Consider the following 14,870-nt stretch of genomic DNA (forward strand, 5'->3'; position numbering starts at 1 on the left):
TTAACATCAAAACCAGCATAACATAGAAGTCACCCGGATTTGATGCGATCCAGGTTACTCATTTGATAAGGGACAAGGGAAATGGATGTTATAGCTATATTTCTTTCATATGACTTATTTAAAAAATAGGAAGTATAAAAAAAAGAAAAATAAGTTTAAAGGAGACAGACAACATCATGTAAAAAGAAAAGGACCAACATACATACGACAATATGCAAATACGATACAAAGAGTACTCGTACGGTGACCTATAGCTGTTAATTTCTGTGTCATTTGGTCTCTTGTGGAGAGTTGTTTCATTGGTAATCATACCACATCTTCTTTGTTATATCAATATGACTGTAATTGTTTTTGTATCTAAGATACGTTAATCAAGTGAAATATACATTATCTGGCTGATAGATTTTTTTGGCAAAATTAGTGAAATAAAATATACCATGTAAATATTGAATATATTTCAAACGTTGAAATAAACGTTTTACACCAAAATGGGACAATTGTATGCGTCTAATCTCTTCATTTAAATGACTTGTGAATCAGATTGCCACATTGAAAAAAAAAATTTCGGAATTGGCAAAAATATTTTATATAAAGTCGACGTTTATCGCAAGTGTCAGCAAACAAATTTAGTGAGACAGAAGATAATCACAATACAACCGGCCTTGCGAGTATTTATGCGTTCATTTGTTGTTGCATTTAATGTTTATTGCCAGTCAAACGGTCTAGATCGTGTAAAATTATATCGTTTTAATGAGTTGATAATGAGTTTTTGTCTCTTTTTGAGTGTAAAAAACGTGAAAACAATTATAGCAATTTAACTTGAATTGTAATGTAGTAGTTATTAATCTACTTCATATTTTGTATTCGTTTAGAACTACCTTGCATTTTTAGACCAATAAAGTCATACGGCGAAACCTAAAAAATATACACATTTTCATGAGAAATATATTTCAAATACAATTTATAATTAAACAAATGTTGTTTTTACTTGCCTTTTTTTTAGACCATTTCTAAATAGACCATCGTAATGCCCAAAAGAAAACACATTATTCTGCGCTTCCCTGGAAGACATTAGTATAAAGATATAGATAAAGATTTGATTAATTTTCATTTTTAAGTAAGTTTCATCCCTTTGACTTTCAGGAACTAGCTGGTTCATGCCAAGGCCATGGCTGTCAGCTAAGCGAAGTGTGTATTCCAAAGGCAACAACATATTCATGCATCCCTTTGATTAAACAGTTTCATGAAAGAAGAACACGTAAGTTCTATTTAGTATGACCTGTGTATTGAAAGGAAAAAGATATAAGGAGTAATGAACATTTCCTTCCATGCAAATTTTCAAATGGATTAACCGTTAAACTGATAGACCAATTTTATCGGGTTACATTCATGCTTTATCATTTATCATTATCATATTATGTCTGTTTAGGTTGCTCATCCAATGATGTCAATATAACATCAATATAAATGTACAAGATTACGCTCACCATATTCTTCGGAAAATGCCTGTACCAAGTCAGAAAGTTGTTTTTCACTTGTTCTGTTGTTTGATAGTGTTTGATTTTTTCAGTATTTATGGAGTTTTCCTTTTTCAATTTGACTTGGAGTTTGGTATTTCTGTTATACTTTTTTGATATATTGCTGTCGGTCAAAATTGTTTTCTGACAATTTAGTCCTTTCACTTATTATGAGGATCAATTGATGATGGATAGATCATCAAAAAAGAAACATTATTAACCATATGAACATACCTTATTTTAGTTCTTCTGAGGATACCTTGATTTTCTAAATGTTACTATAGTTCAAATTTATTATGTTTCAAAATTGATATAATGTTCTCTATTATAGGAAAGGTTTTTTCAACATTTCGAAATAGTTAATTTTGTTTAAAATTTAGTTGTTCATCATGATAATGATCATTATATGCAAATTGAGTGATTAAAATGCTGATTCCTACAGGTGAAATTACTAAGGCAGTATGGTGACCTGTAGTTGTTAACTTCTATGTAATTTGGTCTGTGGTGGAGATGAATCTCATTGACAGTCACACCACATTTTATACATTTTCTCGCGACAATACAAACACCAAGCCTGCACAATCTAGTACAACATACATATTACTTCAGGATATCCTACAACTGACGATCTTGAAACAAAACAGACAAACGGAAATTCTCAACGTAGTACATCAGATGTTCTTCCAAGTAGCACACATATATCAACAACAGAAGAACTACCGACAACAACAGAAAAGACTACGGATGCTATCGGTATATCTCGCTTGAAATTTGGTAATACCACAATCATAGCTTAAATCAGTTCATATTTAAAATGTAACATCTTGTACACCATTGTCAAAATCTAAAGTTGATTTTTATAAAAGCAAATATTTTGCTGTGACTTTTTGTTTTTCTGCCTTTTTTCAAAATGCATTATATAGGAAGAGCTGCACCTTATATAGAACAAAAACTCATTGTGAGTGAAGAAACGCTATTGTACTTAAGAAGGGGACCAAAAAGAAAGATAAAAAACCCAGATCTCTGCTTTACAAAGATAAATATGGTTACGGAAAACCTTAAGAGAAATGCATATTTTGTTAAATGTCACTTCAGTTGCTTCAACTACATAAAATGTATACACATTAGAACAAATTTGCTTCCAATATTTTTCGTAGAAGATACATTTCATAATATCGCAATATGTTTTGGGGTATTTAATAGTACCCTCAGAAAATTTATTTGAAATTATATCATAAAAGCTATACCATGACGTAGAAAGCCGAATTATAAATGTGTGTTCTTTTAGTTGCATGTGTTTCCATAAAAATAAATGCATGAATACTTCTGTATAGTATACATGGTATATATGTCGTGAAAAAATGCAGAAACTTTATCGCTGCAAGTTAAAAACGAGTACAATTCTCAGCAAGATACCATGTCTAAATGTCTTTCAAAGCTATCTTAAAACAAACGTTTACGTTTGGTACAACAGCAGCATGCTTAAACAAGCCAAAAAAAAAAAAAAAAAAAAGAAAGATGCAAAATCTACATCAAATATCAATGTCATGTAGTCATTTGTGTCGTTCGGACACACATCCCAGATCTCATTGCATTCATATGTATTGATTGATTGGTATATAACGACACATTCAGCACTATTTTGCTAGTTCGTAGAGGTCAGTTTTTATTTGTGGAGAAAGCCTGATTGCCAAGGGAGAACCACCGACCTTTGGTTGGAAAATTGGCAATGTTAGTAAATTAGGATTGGAGTCGAATGTACCTGTCACGTGCGGGATTCGAACTCACAACCTCAATGCAGTACAGTAGTTCCATTAATTAGACCTTTTGTCCACTGTGAACCCTTTTTTATATGTATAAATAAGACCTTAAACTTACAATAATTTGGAAAAGTTATTTCAACATTTCGAAATAGTTAATTGTGTTTAAAATTTTGTTGTTCATTATATAGATCCTTATATCCAAATTGGTTGATTAAAATGCTGATTCCTACAGGTGAAATTACTAAGGCAGTATGGTGAACTGTAGTTGTTAACTTCTATGTCATTTGGTGTGTGGTGGAGATGTATCTCATTGGCAGTCACACCACATTTTATACATTTTTTCGCGACAATACAAACACCAAGCCTTCATAATCTAGTACAACATACATATTACTTCAGGATATCCTACAACTGACGATCTTGAAACAAAACAGACAAACGGAAATTCTCAACGTAGTACATCAGATGTTCTTCCAAGTAGCACACATATATCAACAACAGAAGAACTACCGACAATAACAGAAAAAACTACGGATGCTATCGGTATGTCTCGCTTGAAATTTTTTAATACCACAATCATAGCTTAAACCAGTTCATATTTAAAATGTAACATCTTGTACACCATTGTCAAAATCTAAAGTTGATTTTTATAAAAGCAAATATTTTGCTGTGACTTTTTGTTTTTCTGCCTTTTTTCAAAATGCATTATATAGGAAGAACTGCACCTTATATAGAACAAAAACTCATTGTGAGTGAAGAAACGCTATTGTACTTAAGAAGGGGACCAAAAAGAAGGATAAAAACCCCAGATTTCTGCTTTACAAAGATATATATGGTTACGGAAAACTTTAAGAGAAATGCATATTTTAATAAATGTCACTTCAGTTGCTTCAACTACATAAAATGTATACACATTAGAACAAATTTGCTTCCAATATTATTCGTAGAAGATACATTTCATAATATCGCAATATGTTTTGGGGTATTTAAGTGTACCCTCAGAAAATTTATTTGAAATTATATCATAAAAGCTATACCATGACGTAGAAAGCCGAAATATAAATGTGTGTTCTTTTAGTTGCATGTGTTTCCATAAAAATAAATGCATGAATACTTCTGTATAGTATACATGGTATATATGTCGTGAAAAAATGCAGAAACTTTATCGCTGCAAGTTAAAAACGAGTACAATTCTCAGCAAGATACCATGTCTAAATGTCTTTCAAAGCTATCTTAAAACAAACGTTTACGTTTGGTACAACAGCAGCATGCTTAAACAAGCAAAAAAAAAAAAAAAGAAAGATGCAAAATCTACATCAAATATCAATGTCATGTAGTCAATTGTGTCGTTCGGACACACATCCAAGATCTCATTGCATTCATATGTATTGATTGATTGGTATATAACGACACATTCAGCACTATTTTGCTAGTTCGTAGAGGTCAGTTTTTATTAGTGGAGAAAGCCTGATTGCCAAGGGAGAACCACCGACCTTTGGTTGGAAAATTGGCAATGCTAGTAAATTAAGATTGGAGTCGAATGTAACTGTCACGTGCGGGATTCGAACTCACAACCTCAATGCAGTACAGTAGTTCGATTAATTAGACCTTTTGTCCACTGTGAACCCTTTTTTATATGTATAAATAAGACCTTGAACTTACAATAATTTGGAAAAGTTATTTTAACATTTCGAAATAGTTGATTGTGTTTAAAATTTAGTTGTTCATTAAATTGATCATTATATCCAAATTGAGTGATTTAAATGTTGATTCCTGCAGGTGACATTTGTCAAGTATCTGTAATTTTCAAACATAAGGCACATTATCAACACCACTAAAAGTAGAATAAATCATCACCCCGTGTAAACAAAAATTGTTATTATAAAACACCCATGCAACCACGCATCCCATATTGCCTGATAGGACCCGACACTACTTTATTGTTTCGGCATTTAAAGCTTGGGATGGTCATCTTAAGATGCATTATTTTCATATTTTAATTTTTCGTCAATAGATCTAGATATTATGACAGGTCTGCCATCATCAGGGGTCCAACTGTCAATTTTATGTCAAAGTCTTTATCTTTGATCTGCAAAGCATATTTGCTACACTTTTATGTTTGCTATACGATGCTATTGGTGCAACATTGAAGATTTGTATACAATCTTCGTCAAACTGCAATAAATGCCAGTGTTTCATGATACTTTTTTTTTATTTTACGTATATATGGGTTATATTTAGTTATTAAAACTAACGTTATATTTTCTGTTTCTTTCGATTTATATTGTTGTAATAATTCAGTACGGTCCAAATTGGCCTTTTTAGAATCTTAAGGACTATGTGTAATTTTATTGTTCGTAACTCAAAAAAGAAAATAACGTCTCATCATTGCATAGGACATTTTTAACCAATCATGGTGTTTTGGTGTACACTTTTGAAAATATCACCCAGAATGCAGTAGACTCTGAAACGGCGAATTGTCAACTACATTAATTTACAGTTAACTAGGTTATAAAACATAACGTTGTTGTTTTGACAGCATATAAATAAAGACGACAGTAGTTTACCAATTTTCAAATCTCCTTTATTCGTTAGGAAGAGACACACCAAGGTAACACACAAAAACGGAGGGAATTGCATAAACTTCTAATGTATCAAAACAGATGCGTCCCTTGCTTAAAAAGAATTAAACTGATGTACAAATGGAAACTCAGATAGAGGTAATCCCATAACAGTGTGGGCAACCGTAATACTTATGTTTTTAATGTAACTGAATCATTTACCTTTAACTTGTTTGTCATCGGCTATCCATAACAATGGTTTTACGCCCACTTAGTCTTTCAGAGGCCTTCAAGCTGGGATTTTATTAATCACTTGTTTCAAATTTCGATACATAAAATTAAACTTTCTTTCAACAAAATTTAAAAGGAATTTGTTTTAAACATTCCTTTTATCATCACACCCAAAAACAAATGTGCAGGGAGCTAATATCATTAAATTATAGAAAATAATATATTAAATGTAACTCATGTCGATTTTTATTAGAAAAAAAAACTTCAAGTTTATGGTGTTATTTCACAAAAACATATCTTACATAGAAAAACATACTCCCATGTTTGGAACATTTAAGAACAACTTACCGTTTATTCAATGGATAAGATTTGTTTGTGAAAAGACCTCAGGATAAGGAAAAATATGTCTTCCTATTTTTCGAATGTCACATCATTTGAATCGTTCAGTCATTAAGAAGACTTCTACGGTCAGTTTGCTTTGGATATTCAAGCATATAAGACTACTTAATTGTCTCTATTTCTTAAGGTATATCCGAATAACTAAAAGAGTTGTCTATTTGTATAATGATTTATGTAAAGGGGAAACTAGTACAGTTTATCACGGTAGCAAAAACAGAAATTAGAAATGAATGAATAAATTAAAAATCAAAAAAAGTAACAAATTAAAAAAAAGAACCCTATTATTTTTCAATTTGTATCTATTTTACGGAAATTATACTATCGCTTTCCCAATTTTACTGGATTGCTGAAAAGTTCATTCGACTGCCGTTTTCGGAACCTGGGCTGATATGCATAAAGCTACTTAAGTAAATGTTTGTTCCGAACGGACGGATTTTTCTACATGTCATAAGATAGATTAGTACTACGATTGTATATCTTAAAAAAAAAAAACTTAATTTAAGTGGTATTATGCATATCAGCATAGATGCATCACTTATTTGTCTTTTGAGTTTTTATGTCTTTGTCTTTGTCAATTGGCTGCTGATTCATGAACGAATATATTTAGTCTGTGTGTTCATCCTTGTGGTTGTAGTTCGGGTATTTCGCTTTTTTTGTGAACGAATGTCTGAATTTTCTTTTTTTATATTCATAGTATTAGTGACTATAATTCGAGTATTTAAACAATTTTTTCATATATACAGCAACGAAATAATTATTCGCGAATTTGAACACAGAACTAAATATTTTGTACCATAAATGTAAACACAAATAAAAAAAAGGTATAAAGATGAGGTCTTTTTTCGGCAATGTGTTAAAAATTGTGTTTTATGTCATGCAGTTATAAACAATTGTAAACACATAGTAGTTCATCATGCATTGCAACTAATTCAGTAGATTGATCGGTCAATCGCCCAGTAAAAAATGCATTACTTGTAAACAAACACTGATATATGTATTATCGGAAGCATTAGAATGCTAAAATATTGCATATCCGTGAAAAAGTGTAAATAAGACATCATTACTCTTACCTGTTAAAGTCATTTATTTCATTCTTTTTAGATTTTATTTTTGTATCGAAGTTATCAGTAGCGTATAATGTATCCAATTTCACAGAGGTCATAGCCCTTTTAGCATGTGTTAGTCTAAGTAGAATTATATATATATATTACAAATCTAAAATTGTTGGGCTATTATATGTACACAACCAAGTCTAAATTGAAAACAACGTTCAAACCTATGATTGCGTTGGATAAAAATCGCAATTTTTATACGTGTGCATTTTAAACAAATTTCTTGGTAGAGAGGTCTAAATACACCACAAACAACATTTTCTAAAAAATCAAAAAAGTGAAAAAGTATATTTTAAAAAACGCATTTGACTAGCATGTTGAACAACGTATGTTCTTAAACCCTACTGACTGCCATTGCCGATTGCCAAATAAACGGATCACTAGATGTAACAAAATGGATCTTAACTATTAATTTATATATATATAATAGGTTGGTGCATAGTTGGTTCATATTTGGTGGCAATGTAGGTCAGATAAACAATGGAAATTTAGGTCAAATTTTTGGTGCATAGTTGGTGCATATTTGTTTGCAATTTAGGTCAGATAAACAATAGAAATTTAGGTCAAATTTTTGGTGCATAGTTGGTGCATTTTTGGTGGCAGTATATATATGAGATTCAAATTTGTTTTCTAGCAGAGTTTAGAGATTTTGGTAGATTCAGCAGATCTTGGCAGATAACTGATAGGTTCGGAATTACTATTATTTTTGATATTTTTGTCCGCACAGTATTGGACACTGTTGCATGGTTTTTGTCCGCATAGTATTGGACACTATGCTGATTTTTTTTGGCACAGTATTGGACACTGTTGCTTAATTTTGTTATACGGAATGTAATGAAATCCGTTTGCGGTAACTTGTGAAAGTGATGTACCGAGAGTGCCGGTGTGCCTAACATTTTTCTATGTGAATCTTCGAATCATATATTTTGTACACTGTATATTATGTAGATATACGCCTAGAATGGAATTATAATAAACAATATATATGCTCGATTTACTAGTATATTTTCATTTAACAACACTACGCACCACTGGATTATCTGTCGTCAAATTGTCCGTCAAATCAATGTACCCGGACCTGAAAGTTTTGTGATATTCGACCGCCATGGTATTTATATAAGGAAATCAGATACAGATCCAGTATTTTGAAAAAGAGGAAGGGAGGGGGGGGGGGGGGGGTTACAAACTAGACAACGTAAGGAGAAGAACATGTAAAAAGTCTATGCATTAACCATGCATGAAGCTCCATAAGGGGTCAGTCCCATCCCCCATTTAAATCCGCCTCTGGAAATTCCCTGCCTGTTTACTGCAGCAGTTGAATCACAACAATCTAATTAAGAATTGTACTTAAAATTTTTCTAACCTATCTATGCATTAAATAATGTGTTAACAATATCTTGGTAGTAGAATAATTAACCAAAAACCCCATACTAAACAGATTAATTGTAATACTTTGGTTGTAACACTGTTACAGGGTTTTGTTGGCGAAATATACTACAAATTATTAGGTGTTACAGTTCATCAGATCCCCGTTCGTTATTTTATTTTCATCTGACCATACCACTTATGCTTTATTGAACGTAGACACAAAAGACGAAAAAATGAATTGTAAGTCTCTGAAAAACACACGTGTTCTCGATAAAGTACGTAGTAGTCCATCATGCATTGCAACCCATTTAATGGATTGGTCAATTCTCTACGTCAATAAATACTGCTTATTATGCAACCAAACAATTATATTACCGGGAATGCTAGTATGCCAATGAATGATAGTGTACCCAACTTGATTAAATGTATTTATGTTTCGGAGGGATACATACTTTTTAAAGCGGTCCCCAATCATTCAGGAAAAAAAGGTGAAAAAATATTTAGAATGTTACATCGTGTACACCATTGTCAAATTATAAAGTTGATTTTTTAAAAAGCAAATGTACTGCTGTGACTATGTTTTTTACCCTTTCGAAGAACGTTACTTTATGTTGAATAAAAACTCATTAAAAACGATATTATACTGAAGAAGACCAAAAAGAAGGATACAAATAGCCCATGTTTCTGCTGTACAAAGTTATATATATGGTTGTGGAATACTTAAAGAGAAATGCATATGTTGTTATATGTCACTTCAGTTGCTTCAACTACACAAACTATCTACACATTAGAACATATTTGCTTCCAAGTTCATTCCTAGAAGATACATTTCATAATATCTTAAGATGTTTTTGAGTGTTTAATTGTACCAACAGACATTGATGTTAGAAATTTATTTGAAATTATACCATAAAAGTTATACCATGTATACCATGATGTAAAAAGCCGAAATATAAATATGTATTCGTTTTGATGTATGTGTTTTAATAAAAATAAAAATGCAGGAATACTTCTGTATAGTATATACGTCGTTAAAATAATGCCGACACTTTATCGCTGCAAGTTACAAACGAGTACAATTCTAAGCAAGATACCATGTCTACAAGTCGTTCAAAGCTATATTAAAACAAACGTTTGCGTTTGATACATTAGCAGCATGCTAAAACAAGCAAAAAAAAAGAAAAAACAAAACACAAAGATACGAAATGTACATTATATATCAATGTCATGTAGTCATTTGTGTCGTTCGGTTACTTTTCATTGATATACACCCCAGATCTCCTTTGATTCATATGTCGTGATTGATTGGTGTTAAACGCCACTTTCATCACTATTTTGCTAGTTCGTAGCGGTCAGTTTTTATTGTCGGAGGTAGCTGGAATGCCAGGAGAGAACCACCGACTTTGGGTTAGAAAACTGACAATCCTAGTCAATTAAGATTGGAGTCGCGTGCACCTACCATGTACGGGATTCGAACTCACAACATCAGTGCTGAAAGGCAAGTGATACAGTAGTTCGAGAATTTAGACCACTTGCCCACCGAGACCCCTTATTCATATGTATTAATAAGACCTTCTACTTACAACGATGTTGCTTTGACATATATGACAATAAAAATTAAGACGACAGTAGCTTACCAATGTTTATATCTCGTAAATTCGATAGGGAGAGACATATCAAGGTAACAAACAAAAACTGAGGGAATTGTTTAAACTTCTAAAGTATCGAGACAGGTGAGTCCCTTGCTAAAAAAGAATCAAACTGATGCACAAATGGAAACTCATATATTTACAGGCGTTTTACATCACCGCATGTCCGTTATAGACCCTCTATAATAATAATAAGAATATTCCTAGTGAATTGATGATCTTAGGAGGGAAAAAGATTTTGAAAACCTTAATTTTAAACAACTTAATGGAGTACCAAACACTTTGACTACAATAGGCTTGGCTTGATTAATTTTCATAAAATTTTAACAAAATATGAACTTTGACCTGTTGACAAAACTATTAGAATTTCAAGAAATTTGAACCACACAATTTACAGGAATAATTTCATTGGATATATAGCAGTTTGACAAACACTTGTATTGATCATTGTGAAACTTGATTTCTCTACTGTCGATGTTCTGTTATATTCTGCTCTATTCAATATATGTACTCTAGGTACCTTTTCAATCTGTTGGACGGAAGATAATGTGCAAAACTTCTCCTTTTTTAATATATGTACTCTAGGGACCCTCTGGATTTATTATCCAGAACAAGTTCAGCTATAGTAATTCTCCAATTTCAATATATTTACTCTAAGTACACTTTCGATATGTTGGACAGAAGTTCAGCTATAATTCTCCTATTTCAATACATGTACCATAGGTACTCTTTGGATCTGTTGGACAGCAGAATTTCAGCTATAATTTTCTTATTACAATATATTTACCATAGGTGCCCTTTGGATCTGTTGGACGGAAGAAGTTCCGCAATACTTCTCCTATTTCAATATAGTATTCGATGTTTTACGCAGTAGTCACACTTTATATAGACAGCATTGTTGAAGGCCGTACGGTGACCTATAGTTGTTAACTTATAAATCATTTGGTCTTTGATGGAGAATTGTCTGTTTGGCAATCACGTCACATTTGTTTTTATTTTTATAAGTATGCGTTTTTTCACGACAAGGCAACAACCACGCCTGCATAATCTAGTACAACATACATATAACTTCAGGATATCCAACAACTGACATATTGTACACCATTGTAAAAATCTAAATTTGATTTTTATAAAAGCAAATCTTCTGGTGTGATTATTTTTTCTTTGGCCCTTTTTCAAAAAATATTTTATGGGAGGATCTTCACCTTATTTTGAACAAAAACTCATTGTAAGTGAAGAAAACGATATTGCACTGAAGAAGGGGACCAAAAAGAGAGATACAAATAGCCCATTATTTCTGCTGTACAAAGATATATATGGCTACAGAAAACTTTAAGAGAAATGCGTATGCTGATAAATGTCATTGATGTTGCGTCAACTACACAAACTATATACACATTATAACATATTTGCTACCAATTTCGTTCCTAGAAGAAATATTTCATAATATCATAATATGTGTTGGGGTGTCTCGCTAAATAATTCAAAATTTGATGACTATGTTGAACGCATCTATCGCATCTATCGCATTGAACTTGAGATAAAGGATACAACAGATACAGTTAAGTCTGCCTCATATCTTGACTTACATCTAGAAATTGACAATGAAGTTCGGTTGAAAACAAAACTTGTTGACAAAAGAGATGATTTCGGCTTCCCAATTGTGAACTTTTCATTTCTATGTAGCAACATTCCAGCAGCGCCAGCATACGGAGTATATATCTCCAAGTTGATACGATATTCCAGGGCTTGTATTTCCTATCATGATTTCCTTGATAGATTGCTGCTCACAAGAAAGCTATTAAACCAAGAGTTCTAAGTGGAGAAGTTGAAATCATCCTTTCGTTAGTTTTACGGACGCCATCACGAGTTGGTTGAGCGTTATGGAATATCCGTTTCACAGATGATAGCGGATATGTTCCTAATGTCGTAACTACAATCCCGTCCCTTTCCCAAATGAGACCTACCGAAAAAGCACATGAAAAACATTGTATGTCCCTCTGGTATCTTACGCCTCTCTTTTTCATGAGCTGTGATTGGTTCGGTATCTTTTCTCTGAAAATTTATCAAAAAGACATACACAGTTTAATAAGTGCTTCTTTTTTTTCAGAAACATCTACTTTGAAAGTTAATAGTGGCTTTTCTTATGGTAACTGGGGTAGAAAAGAATATTGTGCACAAGGCCACTTTGCAATAGGATACTCGATGAAGGTTCACTTATTATATGTATATGCTGTTTTTCTTCCATAATTTAACCTTATTGTTTTAACAAATGGATCTTTTTATTCACTGCAATTATTTCAGTTTATACATATTTGCATAAAAATCAAACCTACACACTTCTTGTATATTAAGATATAAAACTAAAACATTACATATCATATGTTTGCGATAAGGCACCAGAAAAAAAAACAAGTTCAACAAGAGCAGTAGTAATATTTCATTCCCTCTTCGTCAATGTATTTTATTATATCATAATGGCTAATGGAATAACCAAATGCTATTTTGAATCAGTGAGGTCTCACCTAACTTATGTCAGGTGCTTTACCCACGAAACATTTAAGATTAATTACTAATGGTTAGATACCACTCTGGATACGGGCAAAAAATTAAAAGGGACAACGATGTTATAGTTTTGATACATTTTACATAGAGTTATTTTCTTGCAAAGCTATGATACATGTAATATACACCAATGATATATTACTAGTTTTTTTGTTTTTGTTTTACATGGTATACTGTAAGGTGTCAGAACATTCATGATGATAAATCAATGAAAAATAAATGTACTTTTTTTCCTGAATAGCCTTAATATTTCAAGAAATAAAATATTTTTTTGAGAAATGTCATTGCACATGTTCAAATTCGGAGCATGTTATCTGAAAAAGAGGGGATATTAAAAGAATATATTTTTTGTGAACATGCCGTAATATTTTATTATAGTAGCATTTGTTAAATATCATAGCTTTTCACAGAACATTATTTGACTAGCAGTAAATATCCATTTTTAAATATAGTGGATAATTTTGGTCAAAATCTGTTCAAAGGGTTATATTTTTGACTATTGTTAGTTTGACTGTTATTACCCGAACGTTGCGAGGGAAAACGGCAAACTGCTGTTCAAACCATATATTTCAGCACGTCAATGTATATACATAGATAACCAAAGATTATTTGGTCTGACACAGCGCATCGAACAAAATCAATAAAATGAAATAAAATGTTCTGCATTTATTGGGATTGCTACTTATAACCCTGCATATATCTAGAAAAATCTTAACAAATGTATCATATCTGAGCATGAAATGAAGTCTAAATTAAGTAGTGTTGTTATATATATCAAGAACCTATGAATTTTAGCTGCTGAAAAAAAAACCCAAAAAAAACCAAGACGAATATTAACAATATAAGTATGCGTTTCTAAAGAAATCGATTTATATAAAAAAAAAGAGACAACTGAAAGCGGGTCATAATGACTACTCCAGTCACATTTACAGAATCTAACTTTCGTATTTATTGTGAATTTGTTTTCGTCCTGATTATGCCGGAAATATATACCACTGGATTCTGCATCACTGAGATCACAGTTATCTTTATGTCGCTGTCGATTTGCTAAGTTGCAGTTTCGTATCATATACCAGTGCTCAGAAAACTGGTATCCACTGGTACATATATGTACTGATTTATTAAACGTACTTCAAAAATACTGGTGAACTGCAATTCCAATAGGGTGTTATTCAACCTGTAATCAATATAACAGTTATAAAATTTCTTTTACATCGATACCTGTGCATTTTAATTGAAAAAAGATATACAAGATATCACAAAAATACTGGACTCAAAGGCAAATTCAAAATGCAGAAACCCAAACAAAACTGACCAAAATCAAACGCTATCAATGAACGGAACAAGAGAAACAACTGCCACTTTCCTGACTTGGTACAAGCATTTTCCGAAGAAAATGTTGGGTTTAGTTTGATCAACATAAGATTGATGAAATTATAAGATTATTCTCCCGATGCACACAAGTTACTCCGCTTGGTTTTATTGCGTCCGATTTGTATAGAAAATGAATGCCAAAGCAAATGCACATTCAGGACGTGAGCATGAAAATGTGATGTGAATACAATTCTTGCTTTGTTCTAGACCGCGTATGATTTTTATGTGTCGGTTTACAACCTAAGGTAACGAAGGGCATGCAGACATTTACCCTAATCGTACACACTATTCTTATTCTGTTGACCAGTCTTTGCTCTTTTTCCCTCATGCC

At 32.1% G+C, this 14,870-nt stretch overlaps 1 protein-coding gene across 19 annotated transcripts in view; it reads left to right on the top strand.

The window, feature by feature from the left end:
* The window catches only part of LOC127718147 (uncharacterized), a 100,232-nt gene that overhangs the window by 49,258 nt on the left and 36,104 nt on the right, over window positions 1-14,870 (top strand). For 9 of the 19 annotated variants that reach the window (XM_052224109.1, XM_052224100.1, XM_052224105.1 and 6 more), the window contains 3 exons: window positions 1,144-1,258; window positions 2,127-2,291; window positions 3,680-3,823. The exons of 3 other annotated variants lie outside the window; for them this stretch is intronic. In XM_052224109.1, coding sequence (XP_052080069.1) covers window positions 1,144-1,258; window positions 2,127-2,291; window positions 3,680-3,823 — 424 coding nt within the window. The remainder of the gene's footprint in view (window positions 1-1,143; window positions 1,259-2,126; window positions 2,292-3,679; window positions 3,824-14,870) is intronic. 7 more of the 19 variants (XM_052224110.1, XM_052224114.1, XM_052224112.1 and 4 more) reach the window with 5 other exon arrangements.

This window comes from Mytilus californianus, unplaced genomic scaffold, assembly GCF_021869535.1.
Source record: "Mytilus californianus isolate M0D057914Y unplaced genomic scaffold, xbMytCali1.0.p SCAF_10, whole genome shotgun sequence".
NCBI lineage: Eukaryota > Metazoa > Mollusca > Bivalvia > Mytilida > Mytilidae > Mytilus > Mytilus californianus.